The 16,841-nt window shown below is 40.1% G+C and overlaps 1 protein-coding gene across 4 annotated transcripts in view; it reads left to right on the forward strand.

Moving 5' to 3' along the window:
* The window catches only part of mapkap1 (MAPK associated protein 1), a 101,793-nt gene that overhangs the window by 29,938 nt on the left and 55,014 nt on the right, over positions 1-16,841 (forward strand). For all 4 annotated transcript variants that reach the window (XR_013488151.1, XM_078162205.1, XM_033646928.2 and 1 more), the window contains exon 4: positions 221-369. Coding sequence is in view for 3 of the 4 variants with exons in the window: in XM_078162205.1 (XP_078018331.1) it covers positions 221-369 (149 nt within the window). In the remaining variant the exon portion in view is untranslated. The remainder of the gene's footprint in view (positions 1-220; positions 370-16,841) is intronic.

Here is a 16,841-nt window from a genome sequence, read left to right on the forward strand (position 1 = left end):
GTAAATAAAATAAAATTTGCATTATGTGTAACATATATATAGTTTTTTCCACAACTCTATTAGTCTTTATTAGTTTTAATCACAAGAATTATAACAGTTTTTCTATACAGACATGACATCCTGCCATTTATCAGGATATGTTCCTGCACTAAGAGGAAAGTAACTACCATTATCAATGTATTGAAAATTGTTGTTTATTGCTCTAATTCTTTCTGTCCAGTTGAGGATCTGGGGTCTCTGTTTGAGAAACGGGACTTTAAAGACAGGCCTCGGACAACAGGTACCAAATCCACTCTTTCTTTGCGGCTTGAGCAGTGTCCCCAGCAGCTTAACAACCCCTTCAATGAATACTCCAAATTTGATGGCAAGGTGAGTTATTCCACATTTTGTTCCTGTTTTTTTTTGTATCTTCCAGTATATTCTTCAGAATATTATGTTTATTCTCAAAAACATAAAGAACACAATCATACAGTTACACACAAATCTCAATTCCCCCGCTGTCATTCTCTATTCAGTGCTTACCTCCAAATGCCTCCAAACACAGAACAAATCACACTGCTTCAGATGTCTAATATCACCTTACAGTATTAATAATTCTGGGAGTTCACACAGAATAAATAAATGAAATGCAGGAGGGTATAAAAAACGGAAGAGATAAAGAAGTAGTAGACTGAAAAGGGTAACAGAAAAAGAGTTAGGATTTATAGAGCAGGGATGCAAATTTTCCAGATCAATCTGTAATTCCAGATTTTCGGACCTGAAAATGTGACCAACACGAATCGTGCAAATCCTTAAAAATCAGTGAAAACATATATTTTGGGAAGGATGGTGAGAGGTCATGACTGGTGTTGAGAGCAGTGTTGTAATCTGCAGGGAATGGACCGGAGCCAAGATCAGATCAATTAGAGAGGGTTTACAAGAAAATACGTGGAAATATTTGTCTTATTGACTGACAGGTCTGTCAAAGGGGTCACTATGCCAAACGCTAGCCAAGCTAAGCTGAGCTGACAGCCCAAATGTGACAGCTGACAGCTTCTATTTGACAACAGTTTTGGTACTTACTGCAGAAATCATGTATAACTAACAGGCTCCTTGTTGCCACCATGTCAAAAGTTGAGAGGTTAGCTACGTCACCAAGATGGCAACCGTTGAGGGTGAGAAGTGTCCATCATTCCACACTCAACTTTTGGACCGTTTTGAGTGTGCCAGTACTACACTGCATTTTCCTGGACTATGTACAGGGTTCCCGCGGGTCCTTAAAAAGTCTTAAATTGTCTTAAATTTACCGTAAAGTTGCTGTAGGTATTAAATTTTCAGCCGGTGCGTTTAATGCAGATGGGAAAGCACAGTGGCCCACCGTAAAGCATATAATAGTGTGTATTTGTGTGATTAATTTAGTATGGTGCCTGTATGGTACGGTGTCGTAAATGAGTCTCCGCGATTAATAGCTGTTTTACAGACGCTGACGTCGCCGGCGGAACTACACAGCTGGGCCAATGAAATTGTTTGTTTATAGTCGCGCAGTGCCGGGAGAGTCCGAAATCCAGTCAGGCAGGACAGTATGGGAGAAAGGTTGATAAACCTCGTTTCACAGCACCCCGTCCTTTTTGATAGAAGACGGGATGATTTTATGATCAATGAATTAAAGGACATCTGGCAGTCCATTGTCCAGCTTGGTGGCTGCAGTGAGAGTGGTAAGTGCTAAAGAAAGTTGATGTTGACGCTTGCTAAACGTTAGCTTGCTGGCTCGCTGCTGCTGCAGCTACTCTCGTCCATGTTCACCCACACCTGTTCATGCAGCGCGGACTTGGAACACAACAACGTGAAATTTCGCACCGCGTCCGTACCGCGCCTGTGTGTGTGGTTTGAGCACAGAAAAGCACTGCGCAAATATTCCGCAAATCCATCCCACATTTCCATATTGCGGCAGTGAGAATGACCCTTAAGTATGGTGTAAAATTGAGCAATGTTAATGCGGTCCAAAGCTCCTATACTAGCGGTGTAAACACCAACACTCCCCTGGTGCTCAGTGCTCCCAATCCGGGCAGAGTCGGCAGAGGACTGGTTATGTGCTATATTTAGGTCACAGGTCTACGGTCACTTTGACAATCTAACAGGTAACAACACATTAGCTCAGAGTTTAAGGGGTCTAACTGTTGGTAAATGTGGTTTATTGTGTGTAAATATGCTGAATTGTGGTTTTATGGGTTGTTGTTGATGGTTGGGCAAATCTAGCTGCTAATTAGGGACCTCGGCCGAAGGATGAAGTCCCTCTTGTTCCTGTAAGGTTTATTATTAGGGACCTTTGCTGAAGGGCGAGGACCCTATTGTTTTTGTAGCGTTTATTATTCTTTCTTTCTTTCTTTCTTTCTTTTTCTTTCTTTCTTTCTTTCTCCCGCAGCCTCTTTAAAGTGGAATTTGACCCCCTAAACATGCTCCAAAACTCAACAAAATTGGCACGCATGTCAGGACTGGCGAAAAATTTTAGTACATGAAAAAATTAATCCCAAAAGTGCCAAAATGGCCTCTCTAGCGCCACCTAGCAGTCTAGGCACACTAAAATGGCCGCTGTGGCTTGTAGGAATGACCTAGAAAGATCAAACCAAAACTGTCTTGTTTGTCTCATGGAGACCTACAAATCACGCCCTCGCACCTGTGGCCTAAACCCAACAGGAAGTGAGCTATTTCCCTTTCAAAGTAAGATTTCGCCTCAAAAATGCTCTTTTTCAAAATTCCTTAAAAAAATCTAATCCTCCTACACCGTTTATCATATCGTATCTTCAAACTCGCACACATTACCAATCAATGCGTCCTTATCAAATATTCTGTATAACTTTTTCATTACTTGAATGGTTTGGATTTAATGGCATCTTCCAGGTGATGTCTTACAAAACTTCCTGACGATTTTTTGTGCCACCTAGACACACTAAAATGCCCGGTGCGACCAGTAGGAATCCCGTAGAAAAATCAAACCAACACTGGCTCGTTTGTCTCATCAAGACCTACACATGTCGTGCTGCAACCCCTGACCTAAGTCCAACAGGAAGTGCGGTATTGCACTATCAATGTAAGATGACGTTTTTCACAAATTCATTTATCATAACTGCTTCAGACTTGCACACATTACAGCTCTAACCCTGGTGAACATTACTTGTGAAGGACTTTGTCATTACTGAAATGGTTTGGATTTGAGAAGCGTTCTAAGGTGCAGGACACAAATCCTCATGATGATCTCTGTAAGAAAAGATGAGGGCCAACACATCGTAAACTTGTGACTAAGTTCACATTTTTGAGTCCATAGACATAAAAGCTTTATGTTTCTGCGTTCAGAACAAGTTTATCTATCTGGTGATGCCTTCAGATTGAAGATAGGACCCACGGTTTGGGAACTGGAAGGACTAGTTCGAGACATTTTCAACCCATTCTGCTGTCTCTCTCAGCTGCAGCTGTCATTAATTAGCATAACAAAAGCTTCACTCTGACAGACACAAGCCGGAGTGTGTGTGTGTGTGTGTGTGTGTGTGTGTTACACAACAACATTAATGAAAGTAATAATATTATAATTATAATTCTGGCTATTGTGGTACAACACGTTGAAAGTATATATTAATATCTGATAATATACATATGTGACAATAATCATATGTGTATAATAACAGTAGAAGTACTGGACTGGAAGGACTAGTTCGAGAAACTTTCAACCCATTTTGCTGTCTGTGTCAACTGCAGCTGTCATTAATTAGCATAACAAAAGCTTCACTCTGACAGTCTGTGTGTCAGAGTGAAGTGTGTGTGTGTGTGTGTGTGTGTGTGTGTGACCACACACACACACACACATGACAGTATAACATTTACCAAACTGTCCAGCTCATGGTGCTCATTCCTAAAACTTTGAAAGAAATGCCTGATACCAAAAACCTGTAAATACAAGATGTCCTGGTGAAACTTTTTTACCTCATTAAGAATTGGAATACATGTAGTCCTGCTCAGTTTCTCCACTGACATTAACTAGCATATATTTGTGTCTGCTTGCTGCACTGTTATCCTCACAACAGCCAGTGCACATCACTCAAGCTTTCACTAGGTCACATGATTTCAAATGAATATGGATGTGTTGTTTGATCATCACACATGTCAAAGTTTCATTAGGTCACATGGCTTATGTCTGCAACTTTCAAAATATAAGCTCACACCACCTTCATAAGAACCCTGTACTTTATAACCCTGCGGGCCCCCTTGTAAAAAAATCACACCTGTCCCCTTCGGGACGGTGTGAACAACCATAACAATATTAAATATTAATATATTTCTCTACATTTTTTTTGCTGAAATCTTTTAACCAACTTGTACTCAGATTATGCCTATCAAATATTCATTCCTTTTGAGGATTTTCACAATTTATTTGCCATTTTATTTACATGAAGTCACTGTTATTTTAATGAAAAAAAAAAACATGAATTAAGATTACCTATATAATAAATGTTGGATGGATTTTTTTAATTTTATTTATCACAGTCTGTGATATGTGAATGAAATATAACATCACCAATTTTGATGCATTATCATTTTTTGGGGCAGTTTCAATTTTTCAATAAAAACAGACACTGTTCCCAACTTTGTTGAAAAACAACCATAAAAATATTAATATTTTTTTCTATTTTTAACTCCTACTCAGAGTATACATACCAAATATTCATTGTGGGTGTATGTCTGAGAGAGAAAGACAGGGAGAGAGAGAGAGAGGGAGAGAGAGAGAGAGAGAGAGAGAGAGAGAGAGAGAGAAACATGGAGAAAAAAATAATGTAACCTTAAAGCAACCTGCAGCTCATAATTTGCAATTTTTAGCAACACAATTACACACACACACACACACACACACACACACACACACACACACTCCACTCCCTGTTCCCCCCCCCCCCCCCCTCTCTCTCTCTCTCTCTCTCTCTATCTCTCTCTCTCTCCCCCCTCCTCTCCTCTCTCTCCCTTCTCTCTCTCTCTGCATGTCACTAACTCGGCCATACTGCATGTCAGTAACTCGGCTTCTTCTCCAGAGTCTTTGTGCTCCACTGTCTCTCAGATTAACTTCTATCACAGCGGTACCTGGACAGTGTGACGTGTGAGGTTGTGCTGCTGCTGTGGTGTCAAATGCCTCCTGCTGCTGCTGTTATCATTAGTCAACTCATCTTGAAGTGCCTGGGCTGTCACCTAAGTACATGCAGTCTGTCTGACTGTGTGTGTGTGTGTGTGTGTGTGTGTGCGCCATACTTCTACTGTTATTATACACATATGATTATTGTCACATATGTATACTGCCAGATATTAATTCAACATATTGTACCACAATAGCCAGAATTATAATTATAATATTATTACTTTCATTAATGTTGTTGTAAGCTACTGTCATTATCGTCTGTCCTGCATCTCTCTCTGTCTCCCCTTCTGTCTCATTGGGTCCTGAGGACAGAGGGATGTTGTATGCTGTAAAGCCCTGTGAGGCAAATTGTGATTTGTGATATTGATTGATTGATTGATTGATGTCCTCGTCAGTAGTTTGGTTTTCAGAAGCCATCAAAGTTCTTCTCCCAAGTCATGGGTTTATTGCCAAAAATGACCTTGCGTTCTATTGACATTGCTTGTTTTATCAACATTTTGACTCCTATGAATAGGCTAATTCACACCATCTATGTGAGCTGGAGGACGACAGCGAGGGTCCGTGGTCCCGCCCATCGCTGCTTTGCAGCTTTAATTATTATTATTATTCTTTCTCCCGCTTTTTTGAACCGCAATTTGACCCTCTAAACATGCTCAAAAACTCACCAAAATTGGCATGCATGTCAGAACTGGCGAAAAATTTTATGAAATGAAAAAATGAACCCCAAAAGTGCCAAAGTGGCCTCTCTAGCGCCACCTACGCACGCTAAAATGGCCGCTGCGGCTTCTAGGAATGACGTAAAAGATCAAACCAAAACTGCCGTGTTTGTCTCATCGAGACCTACAAATCACGCGCTCGCACCTCTGACCTAAACCTAACAGGAAGTGAGCTATTTCCCTTTCAATGTAAGATTTCGCCTCAAAAATGCTCTTTTTAAAAATTCCTTAAAAAATCAACTCCTACACCGTTTATCGTATCGGCTTCAAACTCGCACACATGACAGATCAACTCGTCCTAATCAGATATTCTGTATAAGTTTGTCATTACTCGAATGGTGTGGATTTTATGGCGCCTTCCAGGTGATGTCTTACAAAACCTCCTGACGATTTTTGTGCCACCTAGACACACTAAAATGCCCGGTGCGACCAGTAGGAATCCCGTAGAAAAATCAAACCAAAACTGGCTCATTCGTCTCATCAAGACCTACAAATCATGCGCTGTAACCACTGACCTAAGTCCAACAAGAAGTGAGCTATTGGCCCTTTCAAGGTAAGATGTCATTTTTCACAAATTCTCTCTCTCAAAAAATATTTCCTCCTACACCATTTATCTTATCGGTTTCAAACTTGCACACATGACAGACCAAGCCCTGCTAAACAATTCCTCTGAACAACTTTGTCATTACTCAAACAGTTTGGATTTTATGCCGTGTTTAAGGTGACATGTCACAGAACCTCTTGACAATTTTTGTGCCACATAGACACAGTAAAATGGCTGCTGTGGCCCATACGAATGCTGTAGAAAGATCAAATGAAAACTGGCTTCTTCATTTCCTCGAGACCTACAAATCACTCATTTACACTACTGACCTAAATCCAACAGGAAATGAGTTAGTGCCTCTGGAAGGTGACGTCACAAAACCTCTTGACAATTTTTGCAACACTTAGACACACTAAAATGGCTGTTGCGCCCTGTAAGAATGCTGTAGAAACATCAAACCAAAACTGGCTTCTGCATCTCCTCGAGACCTACAAATCAGTCATTGACACCACTGACCTAGATCTAACAGGAAATGAGCTAGTGCCTCTGAAATGTGACATGTCACAAAACCTCTTGACAATTTTTGCACCACCTAGACACACCAAAATGGCTGCTGCAGCCCTTACGAATGCTGTAGAAAGATCAAATGAAAACTGGCTTCTTCATTTCCTCGAGACCTACAAATCACTCATTTACACCAATAACCTAACTCCAACAGGAAATGAGCTAGTGCCTCTGAAGTAACATGAGCAAATGTGTCAGCTGTGAGCTAGACATCGTAAACGTGTGTCCAAGATTGCATTTTTTATTTTACAAACATGAAGCCTATATCTATGCGTTTAGAACGAGTGTACCTCTCTCGTGGTATGTTCAGATTGATGATTGGACCTACGGTTTGGGAATGAAAGGGAGGAGTTGAAAGCCACCTCCATCTGCCTTCAACTTGTCTCTCTCTGTCAGTGGTGGACTTAGGAAGTTTGTAGGTCAGGGGTGAAAAGGAAAAAAGGGCACCTACTGCATGACGGGGGGGCCATTGATGTGGAAAAAATCAGTTTACCCCCTAAACTTGCTCAAAAACTCACCAAAATTGGCACGCATGTCAGGACTTGTGAAAGTTTTAGAAAATGAAGTAATTAATCCTGAAAGTTCCAAAATGGGCTGTCTAGCGCCACCTAGACACACTAAAATGACTGCTGCGGCTTGCAGGAATGACGTAGAAACATCAAACCAAAACTGTCTTGCTCATCAAGACCTACAAATAACCCCTGACCTAAACCCAACAGGAAGTGAGCTATTTGCCCTTTCAAAGTAAGATTTTGCCTCAAAAATGCTCTTTCTTCAAAATCCTTAAAAAACAAATCCTCCTACACCGTTTATCGTATTGGCTTCAAACTCGCACACATGACAGATCAACTCGTCCTTATCTGATATTCTGTATAACTTTTTCATTACTCGAATGGTTTGGATTTTATGGCGTCTTCCAGGTGATGTCTTACAAAACCTCCTGACGATTTTTGTGCCACCTAGACACACTAAAATGCCCGCTGCGACCAGTAGGAATCCCGTAGAAAAACCAAACCAAAACTGGCTCATTCGTCTCATCAAGACCTACAAATCATGCGTTGTAACCATTGACCTAAGTCCAACAAGAAGTGAGCTATTGGTCCTTTCAAAGTAAGATGTCATTTTTCACAAATTCTCTCTCTCAAAACTATTTGCTGCTACACCATTTATCATAACTGCTTCAGACTTGCACACATGACAGCTCTAACCCTGGTGAACATTACTTGTGAAGGACTTTGTCATTACTGAAATGGTTTGGATTTGAGAAGCGTTCTAAGGTGCAGGACACAAATCCTCATGATGATCTCTGTAAGAAAAGATGAGGGCCAACACATCGTAAACTTGTGACTAAGTTCACATTTTTGAGTCCATAGACATAAAAGCCTTATGTTTCTGCGTTCAGAACAAGTTTATCTATCTGGTGATGCCTTCAGATTGAAGATAGGACCCACGGTTTGGGAACTGGAAGGACTAGTTCGAGACATTTTCAACCCATTCTGCTATATTACTTTCATTAATGTTGTTGTAAGCTACTGTCATTATCGTCTGTCCTGCATCTCTCTCTGTCTCCCCTTCTGTCTCATTGGGGACTGAGGACAGAGGGATGTTGTATGCTGTAAAGCCCTGTGAGGCAAATTGTCATTTGTGATATTGATTGATTGATTGATTGATGTCCTCGTCAGTAGTTTGGTTTTCAGAAGCCATCAAAGTTCTTCTCCTAAGTCATGGGTTTATTGCCAAAAATGACCTTGCGTTCTATTGACATTGCTTGTTTTATCGACATTTCGACTCCTACGAATAGGCTAATTCACACCGTCTATGTGAGCTGGAGGCCGACAGCGAGGGTCCGAGGTCCCGCCCAACGCTGCTTGCAGCTTTAATGTAGTCTGTCACTTGTTGCCACAGCAACAGTAGACATTCACGTAAGGGCTAATGAGCTGTAAATAGAGATGCAGAATCAAGCTATGTTGTAAATACACATTAGATATGTTGTATTTTAGCACAAAATATATGATTTGACCAGTTAGTAAACCTATAGAAAATCATTAGTTTAATTTGCAAAATTTACCATTAAATGTATAGGCCACACACACAGAAAGACCACAGTGACCATAGACTGACTTGAATAGAGCATATAACCAGTACTGTTACTATCTGCATAAAGTCAATAAATTGATATTTATATATTATTTTTGGGTCTTAAATTATGTTCTTTGAGGTCTTAAAAAGGTCTTAAAAAGCATTAAATTTTACTTTTAAAATGGTGCAAGAACCCTGATGTAGTGGGAATGCACATAGTGCACTTGTGTGCTTTTGCACTCAAAATATTAAGTATAGAAGGACGTGATTTGAGACACACTGAAGATGTGCTATGTAATTTTATACAAGTTCCAAGTTATGTTGACATGATATGAGCAGAGCATAAGTTACATTATGTTTAGGAATTGTCATAGATAGTATTTCACAAAGTTTATAAAGTTTTAGCAGCCAGAGTTTGGGATGAAAAGGGATTATTAATTGAACAACTCCAGACAAGGGTTCTCTGAATAATCAGCTACCAATCGTTATCCACTGACATTTGTTCAAAACAGTTTGAAGGCCGATCACAGGAGCTGAACAGATGATGCAAAACATGCAAAACTATTTCTCTGAACACCACTAAAGCTCTGTTTCCACCAAGCAGAACAGTACGGCACAATTGAGTTTGGTACGCTTTTTTCCATTTCCATTGTGAGAAGTTGTGAATAGCCCCTTTTCCACCACCATTTCCAGGAACTTTTATTACCAGGAATTTATTTACCTGGGTAAAAGAATTGCTGGTAAACTGTGTGGTTTGCGTTTCCACCGCACCTCAAAGTTACGGAAAATGTATTCAAATTAGCGTGATGACGTAGATGATTCAGCGTGTGCCCTGTATCCTCTGCCAGCCCGGCTGGTTACATGCTGGTGTAGAGAGTTGGGGCTGTTTGTCTCAGCCAGCAGCAAAGTTTAAAAGTATTTTAAGATAAGTCAAACTAAGTTAGTCTACATATAGACAGCTGTCAATTGAGCTTATTAGTAACAATTCACTATCAGCTGAACTAGCGCGCTGTCCTTGTGTAAGACATTATGTTAGTGTCGGTGGATGAGAGACTGTGGATGGAGCATATTGAATATCACTGTCTACATGTTTACATGTTCATGCTTGCTGAACACGAGTATTGATAAAGTATTGGCTTCTTACTCGCTAAGGGTTAATGTCACTTACAGTAACGAGTGTAGCTGCTGTCAACTCCAGTCATTTTCGAGTTATCTTCACATCGTTTCCGCCACGGCCGCTCGTCTGTTCGCCAGTTACCGTGTTGTGTTAATGTATGTGTGGATGTGTGGAGGAGATCAGTGCCAGCACAAAAGAACTGATAGTGTTAGCGCTTATCAATACTATGGTCTTTGATAATATAGCCCCAGGGCTAATTTAGTACCCGGTTTCGGTACCCATCCTTAATCAAAACACAAACGAAGTGAAGCTCGTAGAAATGAAATAAAGTTTTCAGCTGCTGCCCGTACCAGGAAGTGCGGAACGCTGCTTGTGAGTCCACCAGTCAGCGTTCCTCGGTACACAGCCCCACCCCTCAAGAATTCTGGGTAATCTGAAAAGTTCTACCCCCCCTACTAGGTACTTTTTCAGGTAATGTTTGGGGTTGAGGGAAAGTTTTTTTCCCCGGGTAATTTCGGTGGAAATGCACGGAGGCTTTTCAAAATCCCGGGTAAATGAGAAAAGTTTCTGCAGTGGAAAAGGGGCTATTGGTACCAATTGAACTGTTACCTACTGCCCCCATTTTGGGTACCCCATCTGTTGTGATACCTAGCACACAGACCTGGTACTAAAAGGTGGAGCTGTGGACACTGCAGTCTGATGGTTGGTCAATAGCAGACGGTCATTCTGCTCAGTCCTGAGTTGTGGCTTGTGTTAAGGCTTATGTAACCTCTTCATACCGTGGAGAGTTTAATTAGTAGACTGTAATTGTAGAATGAAAGGATGTTTTGCTGCCTCTTGCAGCAGCTGTATTCAGAGAAAAAAATAATTTTACTCACTGGGCAGAATACCGGCGACTTTTAAGGTGCAACTTTAAACTTTTACTCAATACATGAGTAGACAACTTGAATCAGTCAACACACCTTAAATTTTACTGACAACTTTGACTATTACTTAGTCATGTCGCGATATGCTATAAGTCGGTTAATTGCACTGTAAATTAAAAGGGAGACGGTAACTTTTCCGGCCGCGATTAATTGCCATATTCATGCGTGTTTGTTTTCCTTGTCTCTCTCCACCAAAGAGACTGGATGACAAGAGCGTTCACTGCCGTGCATCGTCTGGCAGCCAGGTGAGTTGGTTCATTAGCGTAATGAGCGGAGGGAAAGCTCTTGTCATCGAGTGTTTTTGTCTCTGTGGAGGAGGTGGGGCTATGGGTTACACACACAGACACAGTGCGATCTTCGTGAGGGGGAGATGAGGCGGAGAAAAAAAAAACAGTTGAGCGTAAGAGAAAGACAGGGAACTTGTTCCTAAACCAAATGTCACAGCCCCTGTGTGGGAGTGTTTTGGAGTTAACCTCTTGCACTTCACCCCCATTTTGTAGCAAAAGTGACATACCCAAATTAAAATGACTGTAGCGTCTGAACCGCTCTGACTACATGCATGCATGAAGTCTTGCCAGAAAGAAAACTCCCAGAAGTTTCTTGTGAAAGTGGCAGAAACACTCTAGGTGATACAGAGACAGAGTAATGGGCCTCTAAAATCAGTAAAAAAATTGAAGATTTTGCCTAAAATAAAATAATAAATGTGTTTCAGGATGTGGCTTCATCTGAGCAGATAAATGACACAGTGGGGCTGTAGGCACACTACCAATAAACATGTGTTTCAAATTTGAGGAAGACTGCTCAAAGTATGACCATTCTACAGTGTTTTTTTCTATGCAAAGATCCAGGCGGAGCTCCAAATGACGAGCACTCACTCAGCTTCAAAACAGTACTATCAGTGATCAAACGACACTCAGCCAGCTTCAAACATTGTACCTTATTGAAATCAGGTGTGATTATGATAGCTGATGTTGTTTATGACACAGAAACGCCATAAAATATCACCAAATAAAGCCATATGACACGTGAAAGTTATGATCCCACATTCTAGATGGTATATCTCAGCCAAAAATAGTGGTAGGGGTGAGACTCTTACCTTTTATAAAATCAGCTACGTGTCCACTGACGGCTCCTCTTAAGATCGTGAGTAATCCTTTAACTTTTCCCGTCGAAAAATGGCATGACATGACTTGTCACCACTCATCACGATTTTGGACTTTGTGTGTTTAGGCTGCTCTGGTGCGAAATCCATAATAAATAAAAGAAAAACTATGTTATTTTTGAAAAGTCGAGAGCTTCCTGAATCCGGCAATACCAAACATCACATGGTTTGATGACGTAGTGCGCCTGTGAGATACCATTTAACAGAGGAGGGGGGGAGCGAGGACGTCGGCATCCAAGTGAAGTTAGAGAGGTTAAACCAAATGACTTTGTTTGTTCTGAAACCGTCTCAACAAAAAGAGCTAATATGACCAACTTAACTGTACACCTGAGAGTGACAGTCAGTTTTTTTGTATTTATTTATTTATTTTGATTTTTTAACGTGTTATTTCAGATATTTAAATTTTCTTTTTTGCATTCCTGAATATTCTTGTAAATAAATGTTTATTTATCTTTAAAAGGGTGTACTTTCATCATTATGCCTTTATTATCATCTTCTAATCCTCACTCAGAGGATCCTGTGGGCTGCGGCAACACTAAACCCCTGAGCTTGCCTTAGAACGACTAAATGCACAAACCTGCTATTTTTAAATATCCCATCGAGAGAGACTCTGACAGCAGCCTGTTCTATGTTGTTCTGAAAATGATGGCGTGCAACCCCGTTCTGTGGATGATAAACAAGGTGCAGACTGATAAAGGAGGAAATACATTGAGTGCTGGACGGAGCAGTGGGTGATAACAACCCCGCCCACATGAAACTGTTTGCAGTTCAGTGTTTCCCCTATCATTATATTAGGGGGGCACCCAACCCTTGAAGGTCAAGTTAATTTTATTTCATTTTATTTTCAATGTAGCGCCAGACCACAACAGAAGTCATTTAAGGTTACCTTTCCTACAGAGCAGGGGCCTGTATCACGAAGCGAGATCAACCTTTCCTGGGTTACCCAGACCTATCCTGGGTAGACTAACCCTAACAATGGCAATCAGGATAATCGGTATCACGATGCTAGATATCAACTCGGTAACTCAACCCAGGGTTGCTTTATCAAGAGCCGTGAACGCGCACGCAGCGGACCAATCACAATCATGAGAGAAGCGCAGCGTCACAGAGCGTCCTCACAGAGCGCCGTATGTGAGGGAAAAAAAGTATTTCTCGTGAGGATCAGAGATTAATTCTACTAAAATATGAGGAGGAGAAAAGCAACATTATAAAAAAGGCCAACACCGTGGCAGCTGCAGGAGGAGGAAACATGCGTGGCAACGCATAACGGGATGAATAATATTTAGTTTTAGTTTAGATTAGTTTATTTGCACATAATGTTAAAAACAGACAGTATAAAATTTACAAGATTAAAAAAGGAAGTGCCGGAGAGGTTAGAAGCCACTAAAAGCTTATCAAAGAAATTCCCCTGTCAAAACATCAATGAAATCACATAATAGAGAAGAAAAAAAAAAACGGGTCAGGAAAGAAGAAATAGAGGAGGAGAGAGGGAAAAATCAAGACAAAACAAGGCAGCAAATAAAATGATGTGTAGGTTAAATTACTCATCACTGGTTCAAGTAGCTACAGTACCTGTACCTGTACATCTGACACTGATCACACCCTTGAATCCCATGAAATCAATGCTGCGCAGATGAATTGCGTGTATTATAATTATCGTCTAACATCATTGCGTCTGATAAACTGGTCTTCTTTGTCATAACGTTATATATGCTACAATAAAGCTTAAAGCTGACGCCACAATTAAATCATATCAACACCAAAGTGATAGTCTGAATAAAATCATCCTGATATTGAGCTGTGTTAGAAATTAACAGCTGCACAAAATATAGCTAGTGTCCCTCTTTAAAAAACAAAAAGGAAAATCCCTCAAACACCATGAAGTGTAGACATGATAGGCTACTTTCCACATTTCCAGCAGCAAAGCTGTCAATTAGGCCCATTATCTTTAACAGGGATCATTTCCTCCAACAAAACAAAATGTTGGCACTAATTAATGGTGATATTAAGTGTCCGCAAATGATCAGTTTCTTTCTTATGAAGGGGTGGGATGAAAGTTCCACTTCTTTCCACTCCTTTTTGAACAATCTTTTCATTGTCTGTTGTTGCTTTCTTTTCTTTTTTAATGTTCAAAATAAACTTTCAAATCACAATCAATCAAATTAATTAAACTTCCCGTCATGACTGGGCTGCATTTCTGCATTACAGCTGATTGGCCAGTGGGTGGTGCTTTCTATAGGATCAGATTCAACCCTGAACTTACCTTGCTCTGGAGCCGTTCAGAGTAAGTTACCATGGTGATCTACCCCGATAAGAACTGAACCGGCTTCGTGAGACCGAAAACCCAAGGTTAACCCTGAAGTTACCTCGCTAAGACAAAATCCTGCTTCGTGATACAGGCCCCTGGTCCATACCTTGTCCTTTTATTAAACAAACTAAATAGCCTTATGTTATTTATCTTATTTATACAATGGCATGTCATTTCTTTCTCCACATGGTTGCACATTTACAATTCTCCTCTGCTCTCTGTATCGTGCACGGCGGAGTTCCGCCCTGATGCGCACACTCACATACACAGACATGTGCGTGCACACACAGGTGAGCACACTCCAACTAGCACGCGCTGTTGGGAACAACTGTGTTAGGCCTCACCAAGGGGGCACCATTACTGTAGGGAACAATTCTGGGCCTCAAGGGGGGACAATATTAATGTTGTAAATTATACTGGTGATACTGAAAAAGAGGGGATACGATTTGTTGTGATCTAGGCACCAGTGCTATGTTTTACACGGCGGCACCATTTGTTGGGACTTAAGCCTTAACACGGGCCTGACCTCGTAATAGATCTCCAATTCAAGTATCAAATTGGCTATCAGAAATAATTAATTATTATTAATAATAATTATTAATTATGTTACATAATATGACTTAATTTACATTAAATCACCTTGTGTGGCACCATTTCCGTAAAGGGAAAAATGATAGCACGTTAAAGATATCAGTCTCATAAAGTTCACTAAACTATCAATTTGGAATTTTGATTAATAATTAAATTAATAACAATAACCAGTTAATAGTAAAGCCTGAAGAATTCTTGATGCAGCAGAGGTTGACTATTAATTCACCCTTGTGCAACATTAAACAGACAACAGGTGTGATTCCAAAAATTTGATTTATTCATAAAGTGAGCAAAGCAAAACCAAAACACATATTTTCTAATGAACTATATACAAGCTTGGTGTGTGTGTGTGTGTATGTGTGAGAAAGAGTGTGAGAGTGTGAAAGTGTGAGACAAAGAAAAAGGCAGGTGTGGTAATCAAAGGGCCGTTTGGCCTACAAAACAAAATGGCTGACAACAGAGAACTACAAGATAGCCGAAACAAAGCTGGCTTCAGATCGGGGGAGGTCTTGTCTGACCGTGTGGTCAGTACAAAGACAAAGGAAGAGAAGCAGGACTTTGAGTTGCCTCTTTGGCCAACGGTCTGGATCAATGCAGAGGATGTTTAGTTGCATGCAAGACATTGTCTGCGAACAGCATTAGCAAACTAACATCACATAGCTTTGGGGAGACATTACTGATCATTGAATGGATGGAAGAAAGAGTCTCTTGGTGGTGTGCTGCTATGGTTTAGCTGGCAGAGGAAGGGTGCTAACTCAACTTGGTTCTCCTTGTTGCTGGAAAGTTAGTTGCAAACGTTGTGTTTGCACCTATAACTTCTCTGGTTCAGGTTTGCCTCTGCCTTGAGCCTGGGTAAGTCGTGGTCCAGGAGAAAGACAGACTGTGAAACACTTCCAGGGTGGTGAAGATGGTGAAGAAGAAATGTTCTGATTCGTTCAATGTACAGTTCAAATAATTGTTCCTGTGTTATAATGACTGCTGTCATTAAAAGAAACACATGAACACCATGATTCCTTAAAGTGTTTGTGGCGGTGTCTGTCGCCAATTTTTGGATTTGGCTAAAGTTTTCATTTAGGTAACTTGTATCTGTGTTCTACTAGTTAAGAGGGAACTATGCCCATCTTCAAAATTCATACATTCCTGTGCTCTAAGACAGTCCAAAACTGTATAGAAACATGATCATCTCTCTTCCAAATTCAAAAGCTAGAGTGCTAAAAATCAAATACATGATGTCATGAGGTAGTAAGTCTGGAGCAGCTCCATTACTGATGAATGGTGAAAAATTTTCTAGATGGCACTGAGAGCACTTAGAGGAATATCCTGACTGTATGGGAACATTTTCTTTTTCAGAACTGAAAACATTACAAAAGAATAAAACTCATTCAGGTATAAAAGATAGACATTCTGTGAGTCTGTCTATATTTATATAGTCAATAAATACATATATATGTATATATATGTGTGTGTGTGTATGTATATATATATATATATATATATATATACATACATATATATGTATATGTGTGTGCGTATATATATATATATATATATATATATATATATATATATATATATATATATATATATATATGTATGTATATAAATATATATATGTGTATATGTATAAATATATATATGTGTATATGTATGTGTATATATACATATATATGATGAACTGT

This window comes from Epinephelus lanceolatus, chromosome 19, assembly GCF_041903045.1.
Source record: "Epinephelus lanceolatus isolate andai-2023 chromosome 19, ASM4190304v1, whole genome shotgun sequence".
Taxonomy (NCBI): domain Eukaryota; kingdom Metazoa; phylum Chordata; class Actinopteri; order Perciformes; family Serranidae; genus Epinephelus; species Epinephelus lanceolatus.